At 54.7% G+C, this 13,540-nt stretch overlaps 5 protein-coding genes across 5 annotated transcripts; 4 read left to right on the forward strand and 1 right to left on the reverse strand.

The window, feature by feature from the left end:
• Positions 1–534: 534 nt before the first annotated feature.
• Positions 535–3,021, forward strand: PG994_012388 (uncharacterized protein; the record flags this gene model as incomplete). Its single annotated transcript, XM_066863797.1, has 4 exons — positions 535–1,260; positions 1,334–2,438; positions 2,503–2,729; positions 2,761–3,021. 4 exons carry the CDS (start codon positions 535–537, stop codon positions 3,019–3,021), a joined length of 2,319 nt encoding a protein of 772 aa, XP_066712907.1.
• Positions 3,022–3,121: 100 nt separating this feature from the next.
• On the reverse strand, positions 3,122–4,757 carry PG994_012389 (pH-response regulator protein palC; the record flags this gene model as incomplete). The annotated part of the gene is made up of 3 exons (XM_066863798.1): positions 3,122–3,391; positions 3,453–4,541; positions 4,737–4,757. 3 exons carry the CDS (start codon positions 4,755–4,757, stop codon positions 3,122–3,124), a joined length of 1,380 nt encoding a protein of 459 aa, XP_066712908.1.
• A 569-nt stretch (positions 4,758–5,326) lies between these two features.
• On the forward strand, positions 5,327–7,156 carry PG994_012390 (ALG8 glycosyltransferase family ALG6; the record flags this gene model as incomplete). Its single annotated transcript, XM_066863799.1, has 2 exons — positions 5,327–5,471; positions 5,613–7,156. 2 exons carry the CDS (start codon positions 5,327–5,329, stop codon positions 7,154–7,156), a joined length of 1,689 nt encoding a protein of 562 aa, XP_066712909.1.
• Positions 7,157–8,175: 1,019 nt separating this feature from the next.
• On the forward strand, positions 8,176–9,913 carry PG994_012391 (uncharacterized protein; the record flags this gene model as incomplete). Its single annotated transcript, XM_066863800.1, has 5 exons — positions 8,176–8,316; positions 8,378–8,432; positions 8,517–8,706; positions 8,877–9,584; positions 9,691–9,913. 5 exons carry the CDS (start codon positions 8,176–8,178, stop codon positions 9,911–9,913), a joined length of 1,317 nt encoding a protein of 438 aa, XP_066712910.1.
• A 2,169-nt stretch (positions 9,914–12,082) lies between these two features.
• Positions 12,083–13,238, forward strand: PG994_012392 (surf4 family protein; the record flags this gene model as incomplete). Its single annotated transcript, XM_066863801.1, has 4 exons — positions 12,083–12,246; positions 12,340–12,452; positions 12,523–13,016; positions 13,083–13,238. The coding sequence occupies 4 exons, from the start codon at positions 12,083–12,085 to the stop codon at positions 13,218–13,220; spliced, it is 909 nt and encodes a 302-aa protein (XP_066712911.1). The 3' UTR covers positions 13,221–13,238.
• Between the last annotated feature and the right edge of the window lie 302 nt (positions 13,239–13,540).

Consider the following 13,540-nt stretch of genomic DNA (forward strand, 5'->3'; position numbering starts at 1 on the left):
CAGCCTGCATCACAAGTGGGCTTCTCCTCACCATCATCATGCCTTGAGAGCCGACCTAGTGCGGCTGAGACACGTTAGGCTCTCTGCCTGCGAAGGCCAAGATCGCAAACCAGCTCAAGTGTCAAAAGCGGGTTGCCGCGGTACCGAACATCCATTCTCAATATTTCTAAATATGTATTAAAGCGCCGTGGACTGTCTTACTTTCCAGTATTGGTTGTCGTCCACTCGGTAAATGATACACCTTTTTTCGAGTATGATTCTCAGGCTCAGATGGCATCAAGCTTCCAGATAAATAACCACAAAGACCAACATCAGTTTGAATATTACTGAACGCAGGCGCGGGGAATGTAAGGACAAGTTTGTTTCGCTTCCAATTACCATACATGGAACGGTCAGCCCTCACACATGAGCTCCGAGTCTCTACACCTTGCTGGCGATCTCGCTGTAATTGCCACTGCACTAGTCGCATATAAGGTGTTTGTTATGTTGCTGGTCCCATCCAAGCAAGACGACCAAGATACTCCGGCAACCGCAATGACCCAAGCTCCCGAGGGAGCTCAGCCAAAATGGAAGGGAAAGGGAAAGGAGATCATTCGAAAACCAGTTCCGACAAAAACATCTGTGATTGACGATGACACAGAAGAGGATGAAGATCCGGTGGATTGGACCCAGTACGAGCCACCGGAGGGGCTGAAGGACGCCTATGATGTTACATCTGATATCATTCAAAATCTCCTGAAAGAGTCTATTGACAGGGTCAAAGCCCGTATAGTCGAGGAATCGGTACGCAAAACCGAGGAAGAAGCCTTTAAGCTCGAGGAAGATGGGACAAAAGGGAAAGGTGTTGAGACAGGACAGACGGAAGACGAAGCACCACAGGTTGCTCAGCAAGAACAGAGTACTGATGGATCACTATCAGACGCGATGACTCCGGTGTCCGAGACCAGCCATCGTCAATTGGGCTCCGCCTCTGTCAACTTTGCCGGGACAAGACTGACAATAGACCAGCACGGTCTATTAAGGCCAGCCCCTGTTCCTAGCAAATTGTTCAAGCGCTCGCTCCTGGGATTTCTACGCCGCCTGAACAACGGCGACAAAGCTGAGTCTAGCAGTGCTGCGGCCTCGCGTACTCGAAAGATTAACTCGGCGTCAAGCTTGGATTTGGATGCACGTTTAAACGCACTGCTGGCTGGGAAGCGACACGGCCAGGGTGTCCGAAACGAAAGCACCCCCGAGAGCAGTGCTGATTCCAGCTCCTCTGTCCACAAAGAACAAGTGTAAGCTGCCCCCCGTGATCCTCAAGCCACCGATCTCGCGTTGATCATATCTTTAGGAATGTGTCTCTTGCCTTGATGACTTCGATCCCAACGAGATGGTGAAAGCGCCCTGTCACAATTACTGCCAGGACTGCTTCACGCGCCTCATCACCTCGGCCTGCGAACACGAGCAGCACTGGCCGCCCAAGTGCTGCCTCAACACGATCCCCGAGCCGACCAACCTGACCTTGACGGACGAGGACCTCAAACAGCGGTACCGCAGCCGGGCCGAAGAGTGGAACCTGCCCGTGTCCGAGCGCGTGTACTGCCACCAGCCCGAGTGCAGCGCCTGGCTCCGGCCGGCCCAGATCGACCGCGCCCTCAACACCGCGCGGTGCACCGCGGGCCACTCCACCTGTACGCTATGCCGCGGCGCACAGCACGAAAACCTCAACGCCGACGGCCACGGCACCTGCCCCCAGGACCGCGACGTCCAGCGCACCGCGCAGCTAGCCGAGGAGGCCGGCTGGCGTCGCTGCCCCGGCTGCCACGCCTACGTCGAGCACAGCGACGCCTGCCAGCACATGACGTGCCGCTGCGGCGCGCAGTTCTGCTACGTGTGCGGCGCGCGCTGGCGTACCTGCAACTGCACCATGGCGCAGCTGGCCACCATCAAAGCCGCAGGCCGGCGCCGGCAGGAGCAGCGCGCGCTGCGGCAGGCCCGCGACGAGTCCGAGGCCGCCGAGGCCGTGCGGCAGGTGGCCGAGTTCGAGCGCGAGGAGGCGCGCAAGGCCGAGCTGCTGCGGCGCGAGCGCGAGCGGCGCGACGTCGAGCGCCGGCGCTGCGAGCTCGAGGCGCGCATCGCGCGGGAGGAGGCCCGCCGCGCCGCCGTCGAGGTCAAGTTCGCGGGGCTGCGCGACGCCCTGGAGGAACTGCACGTCCTGCAGCACATTGGGATAGCGCAGGGGCTCGAGCGCCGCGCCGCGGTTCGGCAGCACGAGGCCCAAGTGGCTCGGGCTGCCCTCGGCGAGAAGAACAACGCGGCACGCGAGAAGCTCCACGCCGACGCGGTGGCTAAACTGACTGCGTGCGAGAAGGCCCTGGACGGGGAGCTAGCGGCGCGTATTAAGGAAGAGCGCCGGGTCGAGGACCAGTACCTCGCGCAGCTCCAGGCGCATTACCGTTGTCTTAGAAGCACCAAGAAAGGCAAAGAGAAAGAAACTAGAGATGCCGGGGCACAAGCAAGGGCCGGGGGCAGATGCGGTGGTAGCGAGGGCGGACCGCGAGATTGAGAAATCGATGAAAGCACTACGCCGCCGAAACGACGAGGGCTTCGCGGCGTGGCGCAAGTGGAAGGACGGCGAGTGGGAGACATACCAGTACCGCGTGCTCGAGGGGCGCGATCTCCGGCTCGAGTCGCTCGACGTCGCGGAGACCCGGCTGGACGAGTCGGCCGAGCGGGGAGCGCGCGGCGTTCAGGAAAGAAAGGAGGGGCCAACTGCAGTGGGTCGACGTCGTGGTCGAGGTGCGGCAGAAGATGCTGGCCGAGATGGAAACGGACGAGACGGAAAACGGCGGCGAGGATATTGCGGAGTGGCTCGCCGAGCAGGAGGCGATTGTTGCTGTGGCTCTAGAGGACTCAACCCCTCCTCCTCCTGGTCCTTCTTCTCCTTCTTCTTCTTCTGGGCCTAATCGGCCTGTTCCTGGTTCTGTGTCGCCGCTCCAGAGACCAGGAACTCCTGTACCTCCCCCCTGGTCGATATAATATGGCAGTAAGAACCTTACGATGATTAGATAGATGTAACAGCAATATGATATATCAACTCCTATTTGGACTCAAAGATTATGGCCAAAATGACTTGAATCTAGTAGTATGACCTGGTACTCTCCCTTCTATACTGATCTTGCGTACCCGGAAATGCCCCTGGGGGAGGGATCTTAGCCGCCTTCTCATCTTCATCCGAGCTTAGAGGCTCTTCGCCGGAATCGTCAATCCTATCAGGAGGTGCTCTCATGGCTTCTAGAGACTGTGCGCTCAACTTCGGCGCCTCGTAGGGCTTAATGCTGTGGATCTCTCTGCCAGACGGTAACCCTGATAGTAAGGACGCCGGAGAAGGTACGGTTTGTGTCATGATCTGTAGGATTGTTAGCAAAGCTGGAGGGTCCGTATGCAAGAAAGTCTTGATCAGTTCTTACGGTATCGTTCATCTTGGTCCATTTCTCCTCCAGCATCTCGATCACCCGTGCCTCCTCGAGCTTGCCGGCATCAGCACCCCACCCGGAACCCTTTTCGACCTTCTTGTCTTCTCGCTTGTCCGACCACTCCTTCTTCATGCGGCTGAGACTCAGTCCCTTTTTAGCCTCCTTGGGTTCGTGGCCCAGCTCTTGGAGACCGCACTGCAGCCATCCCAAGGCCGTGCCCGTCTGGCCGGACAACTCGGCGTCGATCCCGAAGAAACGGCAGGCCCGCGCCCGACTCGCCATGCGCAAGTCCTCGATGTAGCGTATAAGGCCCTCGTGGAGCTTGGACGTCCCCTTGGTCGTGGCCTTGGCCAGCGCCGACGCCTGGGCCGCGTGGTCGGCGGCGGCCAGGCACAGGCGCGCGAAGAGGTGGGCGCGCACCCTTGGGATGTCGGGCGCCTTGTACATCCACTCGGTGTCGGTCTTGTTGCGGTTCTGGGCCACGACGGCCGGGTAGGGGTCGTCCTTGAGGACGGCGAGCAGCGTGGCCTCGGCCAGCGCCAGCGAGGCCAGGGCGCGCGCCGTGGCCGCCGCGATGTCGGCGCATAGCGGGCTCGTGACGCGGCCCTCGGCCCGCCGCGCCAGCCAGTCGTGCACCGAGGCCGCGTCCAGCAGGTGCTTGGCCGCGGTCTGGATCGCCGCGGTCCGCTCCTGCGCGCCGACGTGCGTGCCCGACGTCACGTACAGCGGGTGCAGCGCCGCGCGCGCCAGCTGGCTGTGCGTGTAGCCCAGCGTCGACAGGACGAAGAACAGCTCGTACTCGAGCGACTGGATCTTGACGCGGGCGGACTCCCTCCCGGGCACGGCGCTCTCGGAGATGGTGGGTCTCCACTCGATGCTGGGGGTGGAGGCCAAGGTCACGCCGATGGCTTCATCATGGGCTTCATGCAGGGACCGCTGCTGGCTAAGCCCGGCATCCACGGCCAGCAGGTAGGGTATGTAGTTATCGAGGCTGTTGACTATCGACGGGAGATTGGGGGCTTGGGAGGCTGGCGGCAGGCGCTTGTGCTTCTTCAAGGCATCCTTACCACCCCGCGATGGGTGCTAGCATTGAGTGGCAGTGAGGGGTGGGTTTCGCAGTTGAAGCTGGCAGAATATGAGAAGGAGGAAGTGGTCGGGAGTACAAAAGGAAAAGGCATCGTTGGTAACCGAAATGAAGATAGTATAGGCCTCAAATTGGTATCATCGTATATCACACCAAAGGTAGGTGCAGTAGCAGTTGAATCGTGATGAAAATACTCGATTGCTGAAAGACCTCATCGTGATTATAGCCCAGCTTTGGGCTTTTGGCATCGCTGCACTTCCAGCGCTCTCAAGCTAACAGGCCAAGCAAGCTCGTGCCACTGCTTGGCCCACGCCAGCTATTACGGCCCTGGAATACGGTAACGAATCGTTGGGGTTTGAAATGGCTGCGAGTCAATACGCGCAGTCCTGCCTATAGCCACATGTTGTATCAAATCAAGTCAATTCAATAGTGTCGGTAGCATATCTTATTCCAATGAACATCAGTTATACCAAAGGTGGTAACAATTTCGTGCACTAAGTGTTGTTGATCTGGCGCCAAACTTCAGGTAGGTACCACCTAGACGTACATCGCGGAATGACCCGCAGCTTCCAGGCCAGGTTGCGATTGAATTGGGAACATGTTTCCGAAGCTCCTAGCTTGAGGTTAAGGAGACAGCACCTGAACCCTAGTCCAGTAATTAAAAGTCCAGACAGACTGCTTTTCTGTCCAGAACTTGAAGCTGCCTCGTACTTGGCCGATTTCACGACTTTCGAGCCAGATGCCGACGACACTCTTTTCGACCTTTTCTACGTAACGGTGAACCATGGCCGCACCGTCTTCCGCCACCCACAAACCTCGTCGCAAGTCTAAGAAGACCGCGACCTACGATGCCTTCACGAAGCCCGAAGCCCTCATTCGAACACCCTCGTTCCCCTTGCGGCTTTCCTCTGGCCCGCCCGCGGCTCCGTGTCACAATGGGAGGTCCTGCCGTTGATTCTTATGGCCGTCGGCTTGTTTAGATGGGCAGCAGGTCTTTGGGGTTACTCTGGTAGGCGCACACCTGCATGGTTCTCGTACACTCTGCTCGACAATCGCTAATGGCTGCGCAGGCTTTCAGTCACCCCCTATGTTCGGCGACTTCGAAGCCCAGCGGCATTGGATGGAGATTACAACACAGCTGCCCATTTCGCAATGGTACTTCTACGATTACCAGTGGTGGGGTCTCGACTACCCGCCCCTGACTGCCTACCATAGCTGGCTGCTGGGCAAGATTGGGGCTATCATTGATCCGACCTGGTTCGAGTTGGTCGCTTCTCGTGGCTCCCACGACCCGACGTTGAAGATATTTATGAGGGCGACCGTCATCGTCTCGGAGTATTTGATCTACATACCTGCGGCTGTCATCTTCGTCAGAAGATACAGCAGGCTCTTCGGTGTGGCGCCGTGGACAGCCTGGGTGGCATTGGTCGCGATTCTCATGCAGCCAGCTACCATACTCATTGATCATGTCCATTTCCAGTATAACACTGTTATGCTTGGATTTGTACTCTCGAGCATGTCCAGCATGCTGGCTGGCCGCCATATGTGGGCTGCGGTGTTCTTCGTTGCCGCCCTAGGCTTTAAGCAGATGGCTCTCTACTACGCACCAGCTGTCTTCTCCTTCTTGCTCGGAACCTGCATATACCCCCGAATCAACGTCGGCAGATTCGCCACCATTGCTATAGCTACAGTTATCTCGTTTGCGATTCTGATCCTCCCTATCGTTCTTGGGGCCCTGTATGATGCTAGTCGCGGTATCGATTCTCAGCCAGACCTGGACGGCCCCCGCCCGCCACTACCGATCTTCTCGCAGCTTGCGGATTACCTGGATACGAACGCAATCTACTACCCTGTTGTTGAGCAGCTAGTGCAAATGGTTCATAGAGTTTTCCCATTTGCGAGAGGCCTCTTCGAAGACAAGGTTGCCAACTTCTGGTGTGCAATCAATGTGGTTATCAAAATGCGCAAGTACCCCACGGTCCTTCTTCAGCGCATATCCCTTGCAGCTACCCTGGCGGCAATTGCGCCGGCCAACTTTATACTTCTTGTCCGGCCCCGCAAAGAACTTCTTCCATACGCGTTCGCTGTTACGGCCTGGGGCTTCTTCTTGTTCAGCTACCAAGTCCATGAGAAAAGCGCTCTACTGCCCCTTCTCCCTATGACCATACTGCTTGCTGGGAAGCAGGGCCTCGGAAAAGATATTAGGGCGTGGGTGGGATTCGCCAATCTTCTAGGTGCATGGACTATGTTCCCTTTGCTCTCACGCGTGGATCTCAAAGTTCCCTATGCCGTCCTCACTCTACTGTGGGCGTATCTGCTAGGTCTCCCGCCTACATCTACGAGTGCCTATTTCCAGGAAGGCCAGAACGCGTGGCTTCAGTGGAGTACCGCTCTTGTCCACGGGGCTTTCTACCTTCTCATGATCGTTTGGCATGGTCTTGCGCAGTTTGTCGCAACCCCGCCTGATAAGCCTGACCTGTGGGTCGTTGCCAACGTCGGAATCGGCGCTGCTGGCTTCATGCTGTGCTATCTCTGGTGTATTGGCAAGTTGGTTCAAGAAAGCGGTATACTTGCAAGAAAGGTTGGGCAAAGCGCGAAATCGAAAACCCAATGAACGGCGCACTCTACACGAGATGCGAAATTAGAGCTTATCTGTCTCCTGTGAACCTGACAGGATCTGAATTTCAATGCTGCGGAAGTCTTCGTCGAATGGATGGTTTACAAACCTTCTGACTTGAGACATCATCGGCTTGGAATTTGCTGGTACACAAGGAAATTGTTTAGGAAAGGGTCGCAGACACGACTCTTTCGACAAGAAGAAGATGCCGCACAACGGTACTCTAACCTCTATAGGACAACCATAAATTATACCCACGACAACCAACTATGACGGATTGCAGCACACTGCGTCTTCTCCAAAATGTGCCGGATTGTGACCCAGCTGATCCCGGCAAACAGGCTCCCAATCTCGCTGGTTCTCAGGTATATTAATATATAAGCCCTATGTTACCCGATTTAGAGCCGTAGTCCATTCCGGGCAACCTGCAGCCGACGCTTAAGCGTCTAATCTTAGGCACGCTCGGCGCCGTTCGAGAATTAACAAACCGGGTATTTTTACCGATGCAACCTGATCCCCCTTCTCCGCTCACTATTTTTACCACGTTGATCATTGGCCAGCCGTATCCTGCAGAACATAACCCGGTCCTTCCTGGGTAGATGTCACGACGTACTTACGATTCGGACGTTCCCAAGACAAATACCAGCTTACCAAGGCATTATTGATAATGCAGTCGTCGATGATCTCCCCAGTATCGGTAAACGGTGATTGTGCGCGTCTGGATTCGTGTAAGCAGCGTAAAGACCGCCAAGGTTGTTGCTCCAAACCTCCCTACACGATGGTGGATGCTGCTACCTCCAGAATCGTATCGGCCCTGTCAGCCTTTTATGGTATGCAGTGGGATGATGTGTAGCTACTTTTATCTCGAGGGTTGCCTCTCGATCAGTGATAGAATGATATGCCTGTTCGTCTCACTCCTCCTCCCTGTTTCTCTCCATGATTTCCTGGATTTCACCACTTTCTTCCTTTGACAATATGTGAGTTGAGCGTTCAGCTCTTATCACCCACTCGCCAACATGAGACTGCTTCTTGGAGTATTGGTCTTCGCGGCCAGAGTTTCTATGAGTTCGGCACATGATGCCACGCCAGATCGAACAGGCGCGCTGGCAACGCAGACGGCGTCCACACCAGCGATCCACACGATCAGTGTGGGAGCAGTACGTCAACACCATATATCTTGAAGTCTTGCGTCCTAGCTAAACGACATGCAACTTATAGGCAGGGTTTTCATTCCGGCCGGACTCACTCACGGCGAATGTGGGAGACATCGTTCGTGAGTTGCCCTTCCTCCTCTCCTCTCTGCCTATAACGTCCGGGCCAAACGAGGGCGTTTTCTCATTCTGACTGGCGACCACAGGTTTCAACTTTTATCCTACGAACCATTCGGTCGCCCGAGCCGAGTTCAGGTACCCATGCATACCGTATGAGACCGTGGAGATCGGGCGGCGAGGCTTCTACAGCAACCTCGTGCCAGTCCAGGCCATCCTGAACGAGCCTCCCCATTTCGACGTCAAAATCAACGATACCGAGCCTATTTTCTTCTACTGGTATGATGACGGTTTTGGTCTCACACTCGTTTCGGTCCTATATTGCAAGTTCATCCCTTTTTAACATATGCTTTCTTTCCAGCACTGTACCGGGATCGTGTCTTGAGAATTCGATGGTTGGGGTTATCAACCCAGTATGCATAGCTCTCTCTGTTATTGAAATCGCATAGTTGTGATTATTCCGAGGAGAAAAAAGAGGCTAATCAGCTAGCAAACAAAATACAGAATGGGACTTTCACGCTCGATATCCAGAAGCAGTATGTCCTAAACTCGACGTTCGAGTTCGCCCCAGGACAGCCATTTCCCACCGAAATGCCGCGGCCCGACCCGAAGGTACCTGGCGGGTACATGCCAGCAGCAGCAAGCACGACAGGGTCTCATGATGGAGGTGGCGGCCACGATTCGATGTCAGGGGCCGTCATTGCTGGCATCGCCGTGGGCAGCGCCGCCTTACTCGGGCTGATCGCAGGCCTCTTGTTTCTGTGCTGCTGCCGTAGTAAGCGGCACTTGTCACACTCTAAAATCCGTCAACAACGGGGCCACGTCGCTCTGCGCTCCGCGCCGTCGCCGCCCCCGTTGCCGGCCGCGGCGCCTCCTGCCCGACCGCCGCGGAGCCCGCACAGGGGATCGGAGGGGCTCCTTTTTGCCTGCCAGGGAGAGCGGGCGCCGTCTTTCCGGTCCGGAACACCTCGAGGAGGTGCCGAAGCAACAGCAGCCGGCGGTATTCGTCGCACTAGCCCCACGGCGCAGGAACAAGGCGAAGTAATGGCGTACTCGAGCCCCGAGGCGCCATACTATGAAATCATTAGCCCAATGCGCGAAAAATCGGACTACCACCATCACCATCGCCAACAACAACAACATGGTGCTGCTTACTCGTAAGTCTCCTTCTCCTACTTCCTTCCTTATCCTCTTGTTGCGCGAAGAAGAAGATGTAGAGGAGGAAGACATCGCCAAGGCAACGGTTCCTGACCCGTACCATAGCATGAGCACTAGCCAGTACCACCCGAGAGCCCCCATCATGCTGGCCTCGACCCCGCAGACACCGGTGCCCGTCGAGCTGCCGGCCAGCGCGGATCCGGGGAACTCGCCGCTTCCGCGGTATTACCACAACAACAATAACTGGAGCCGTCCGTTCAGCTGGCGGAGGGGCGTCGACTATAATTACCGGCCGGGCAAAGTGGTGGGCGGCAACAACATGATCTGATGATTTTTCCTGACTTTATGAGAAAGAACATTCAACAACGATAATAACGACGACGACAACAACAGCCACCACAACATCTCAGTTGGTGTGTCCCGGCCGCCCCTCACTCCCTCCCTCGAAACGTCACTATATATCTATTTTGTGTTCATATGGGGTACTTAGTCATTGCCTTTTGTGGGCGTTTGATTGGATGATGAAAATGGTTGTACAATATGCTTTCTGTATTAGTAACATATCCGTAACTCTGCATGGAGGTGGTGCGCGTTTTGCACGCGTTTGGCAGCGCAAGCATACTTCTCATTACCTAAGGTAGATGGATAAATGAGTTGGGTAAGAGAGATGGCAAGGCGATTTTAGGGTTCAGCACATGGTAAATACAGAGTTCAGTCAGACTGAAGTAATATATGGCATACTTTGATGCGACGTAATCTTATCACAGGGCTGCTAACCTAGCTGGTGCGCACACGATCTGGAAGCATCGCATCTCGACTGGTTGACACCGAACCATTTGATCCCCTTAATTGCCAGCTACAGGCCGTACAATGGAGATGGCTTCTATACCGATCGAATAACCAGATTAAGAAAGATTGTGTTGGCTAGGTTAGTAGCGTTGGACATATAGCTTGTTGAGGTCACAGTATAACCGGAAGTGTCGCGTTTACTCCATTGTACGGCCTGTAGTTGGGAATCAAAGGGATACATCTTTTCAGATCAATGGTATCCGGGCTCTGAAGTTCGTGATGATCTCTTCCTTGTTCTTGTTCCGAAAGGAGAAGGGAACCGCTATCGATGCCTGTGCGGTAAATAGCAAACTATTTATGGATTGCGGGGCCCTCGTAGGCTGAGCTGCAAGCACAAGAATCCATCAGGAGCAACGACTGATGATGATGGGGGGATAATGAAGTGACGTAGAACTTATGTGCCCTACTAGAAGAAGAGGAGGAAAGGCTCCCCGAGGACGTCATCAATGTACGAACTACTACCACTACTAGATGCTGATTACTGTTGAAAAGACCACTTAGGTAAGTATTTAAGGTAGGTATAGTTATAGAAAACTATTAGGTGTTCTTTGTTCTATTTTTGGAGCGGCTCGGCACCTTGCATCAAATCACCACCAATTGCTCGGGAGGTGCGGAGGTGGCTGTAGTGTAGCATCATCGCCCCCTAACCTAGCCTCTGTGGCTTGTGATGGGAAAAAGGACAGCATGCCCCGGCACCCGGCTTGGAAGATATGGCGGGATGTGGGATGTGGTCCAACTCCGATTGTCAATACTCCCCTCCAGTCAATTGATATCCGTCGTCACTAGTAACCCAATCAATGACCAACCCATGCAACTTGACTCGTATCGGAGACAGGTCTGATAAATAAATCGAAGGCTGAGGTCAACCATTACTGTTCATTGAATGTACGGATGGATGGGATGGATACTCACATAGCTCTCGGCATCAGCCCTCTTTACTCAGCTGTTACCCACTGAAAACCACTAGACCAAACCAATTAAGGGCTCGGACTGGATATGCCGCGGCGGACCAGGTGGTATCTCCCGTGTCTTTGAGCTCTTTTAGCGGACTCCAGGTACTTAAGCTCAGGGGGCGTCTCTGGTAGTTTCAAAGTACAGGCCTAGTTTACGGAGTACATAACCCAAGCTCGTCAATCGCTAGCAGCCACCCTTGCAATTGCTTTTCTTCAATTGGGAAGAGTAAAGGACACGGTTGTGCCTGCAACGGACACTGAAGCTTACCATTTCGCCTGACAGTGAGAGAGAGAGAGAGAGTGCTACTGCTCTCGGCATCACATCATCACCGCGGTCGCCCTTCAAAAGGATTTCCTTTTCAAATCCCACCAAACCACCTTACTTACCGTCATTCCCACTCACGTCGCTGGCTGCCGTTACTTTCTCTCATCTTTGCCAGCCTTTTTCCGCCAGCGTCTGCTACCCACATATTTTTATAAAGGTTCGGTGCTCAGTGTCCAACCTCTCTCCCCCAACGCATTCTTGGCGGAACGAAGAAGCCCAGCTCGGTGATTGGATTCTCTCCTCCGCCAAACCACCTCTACTTGCTCCTCGACGTGATAGTCTCCACGGAAGCTTGATCTTCCTTACCTATCCGCGCTCGCCGAACAAGCAGCTCTATATCGGTTACCTTACCTCCCAATTTCTCGACACCATGGCACAGATCAGAGGCACTGCCGGGTACCACCTGGGCGGCCAGAACCCTTTCGGGGGTGCACAAAGGGAGGGGCCTGCAGATCCGAGTCCGCTCGATGCCATTCGCGAACAAACCTCCAAGATTGAGGACATGCTGGATACATTTAGTGAACCCATCAAGCCGTAAGCTCCCTGGAAATTCCCCACCCACGCGCTTTGAAGCAGCATAGGAGCTTGAGTCGGGAATCGCAGTAGAGCTAACAACGTCCTATACAGTTACCTCCCCGTCATTGGACGTTTCCTGATCGTCGTGACTTTCCTCGAGGACGCGCTCCGAATCCTGACGCAATGGAACGACCAACTGCTATACCTCCACGACTACAGGAAATGTATGTGGATTTCTGCACCTCGCGTCTACCTTGATCTGCGCAACTGCGAAATGCTGACCTGAAGCAACAGTCCCGTCCGGCCTTAACCACATCTTCCTCCTGATCAACGTCATCACCATGGTCGCGTGTGCCACCATGGTCATCATCCGCAAGCACTCCGACTACGCTGTTGCCGGCCTGATGGGCGTGGTGGTGGTCCAGGCATTCGGCTACGGCTTGATCTTCGACCTCAACTTCTTCCTCCGAAACTTGTCCGTTATTGGCGGTCTCCTGATGGTGCTCTCGGATTCCTGGGTTAGGAAGTCCAAGGCTTTCGCTGGCTTGCCTTCGCTCGACGAGAAGGACCGAAAGATGTACTTCCAGCTCGCTGGTCGCGTCCTCCTGATCTTCCTGTTCATTGGCTTCGTCTGGAGTGGCGAATGGTCGCTTTGGAGAGTCGTAGTTTCTCTCGTTGGCCTGGTTGCTTGCGTCATGGTTGTTGTTGGGTTCAAGGCCAAGTTCAGCGCCATCATGCTGGTCGTCATTCTCAGCATCTTCAACCTCCTGGTGAACAACTTCTGGACTGTAAGTGGCTTATTTTCCGTTTGCGCGGCGCCCTTCCATTGAACTACATACTGATTTACGTAATAGCTTCACGAACACCACCCCCACAAGGATTTCGCCAAGTACGACTTCTTCCAGATCCTGTCTATCGTCGGTGGACTCCTCCTGCTCGTTAACAGCGGCCCCGGTCAGTTCAGCATCGACGAGAAGAAGAAGGTGTACTAGAGCAAGCTATATAGCACCAACATGGGTGGTTCAAGAGGCTTCCAGGGGCTTGGGGGAGGTTATTGACGACTGGCTCCTGAGCCGAGTTGAGGTGGATCTAGCTAGCGCGCATCATTTGGCGTCCCAGGGCTTGAAACGGATCTAGTATCTCAGATGAACAGACGGGTTGAAACGGCGCAGCCTGACCCTCTGTTTCCAGTATTGTTTGTAAAAAGTGTTACAGTTAAAGGATGAATGAAGGCGTATGACGGTATTTTTTAATCATACATCATCTACCTAGATCGCCTCGATTAAGGACCCAACCTCAAAAATTGGAATGA

This window comes from Apiospora phragmitis, assembly GCF_038363925.1.
Source record: "Apiospora phragmitis strain CBS 135458 chromosome Unknown utg000010l:1.0-9815664.0:1.0-9183399.0, whole genome shotgun sequence".
Classification (NCBI taxonomy): domain Eukaryota; kingdom Fungi; phylum Ascomycota; class Sordariomycetes; order Amphisphaeriales; family Apiosporaceae; genus Apiospora; species Apiospora phragmitis.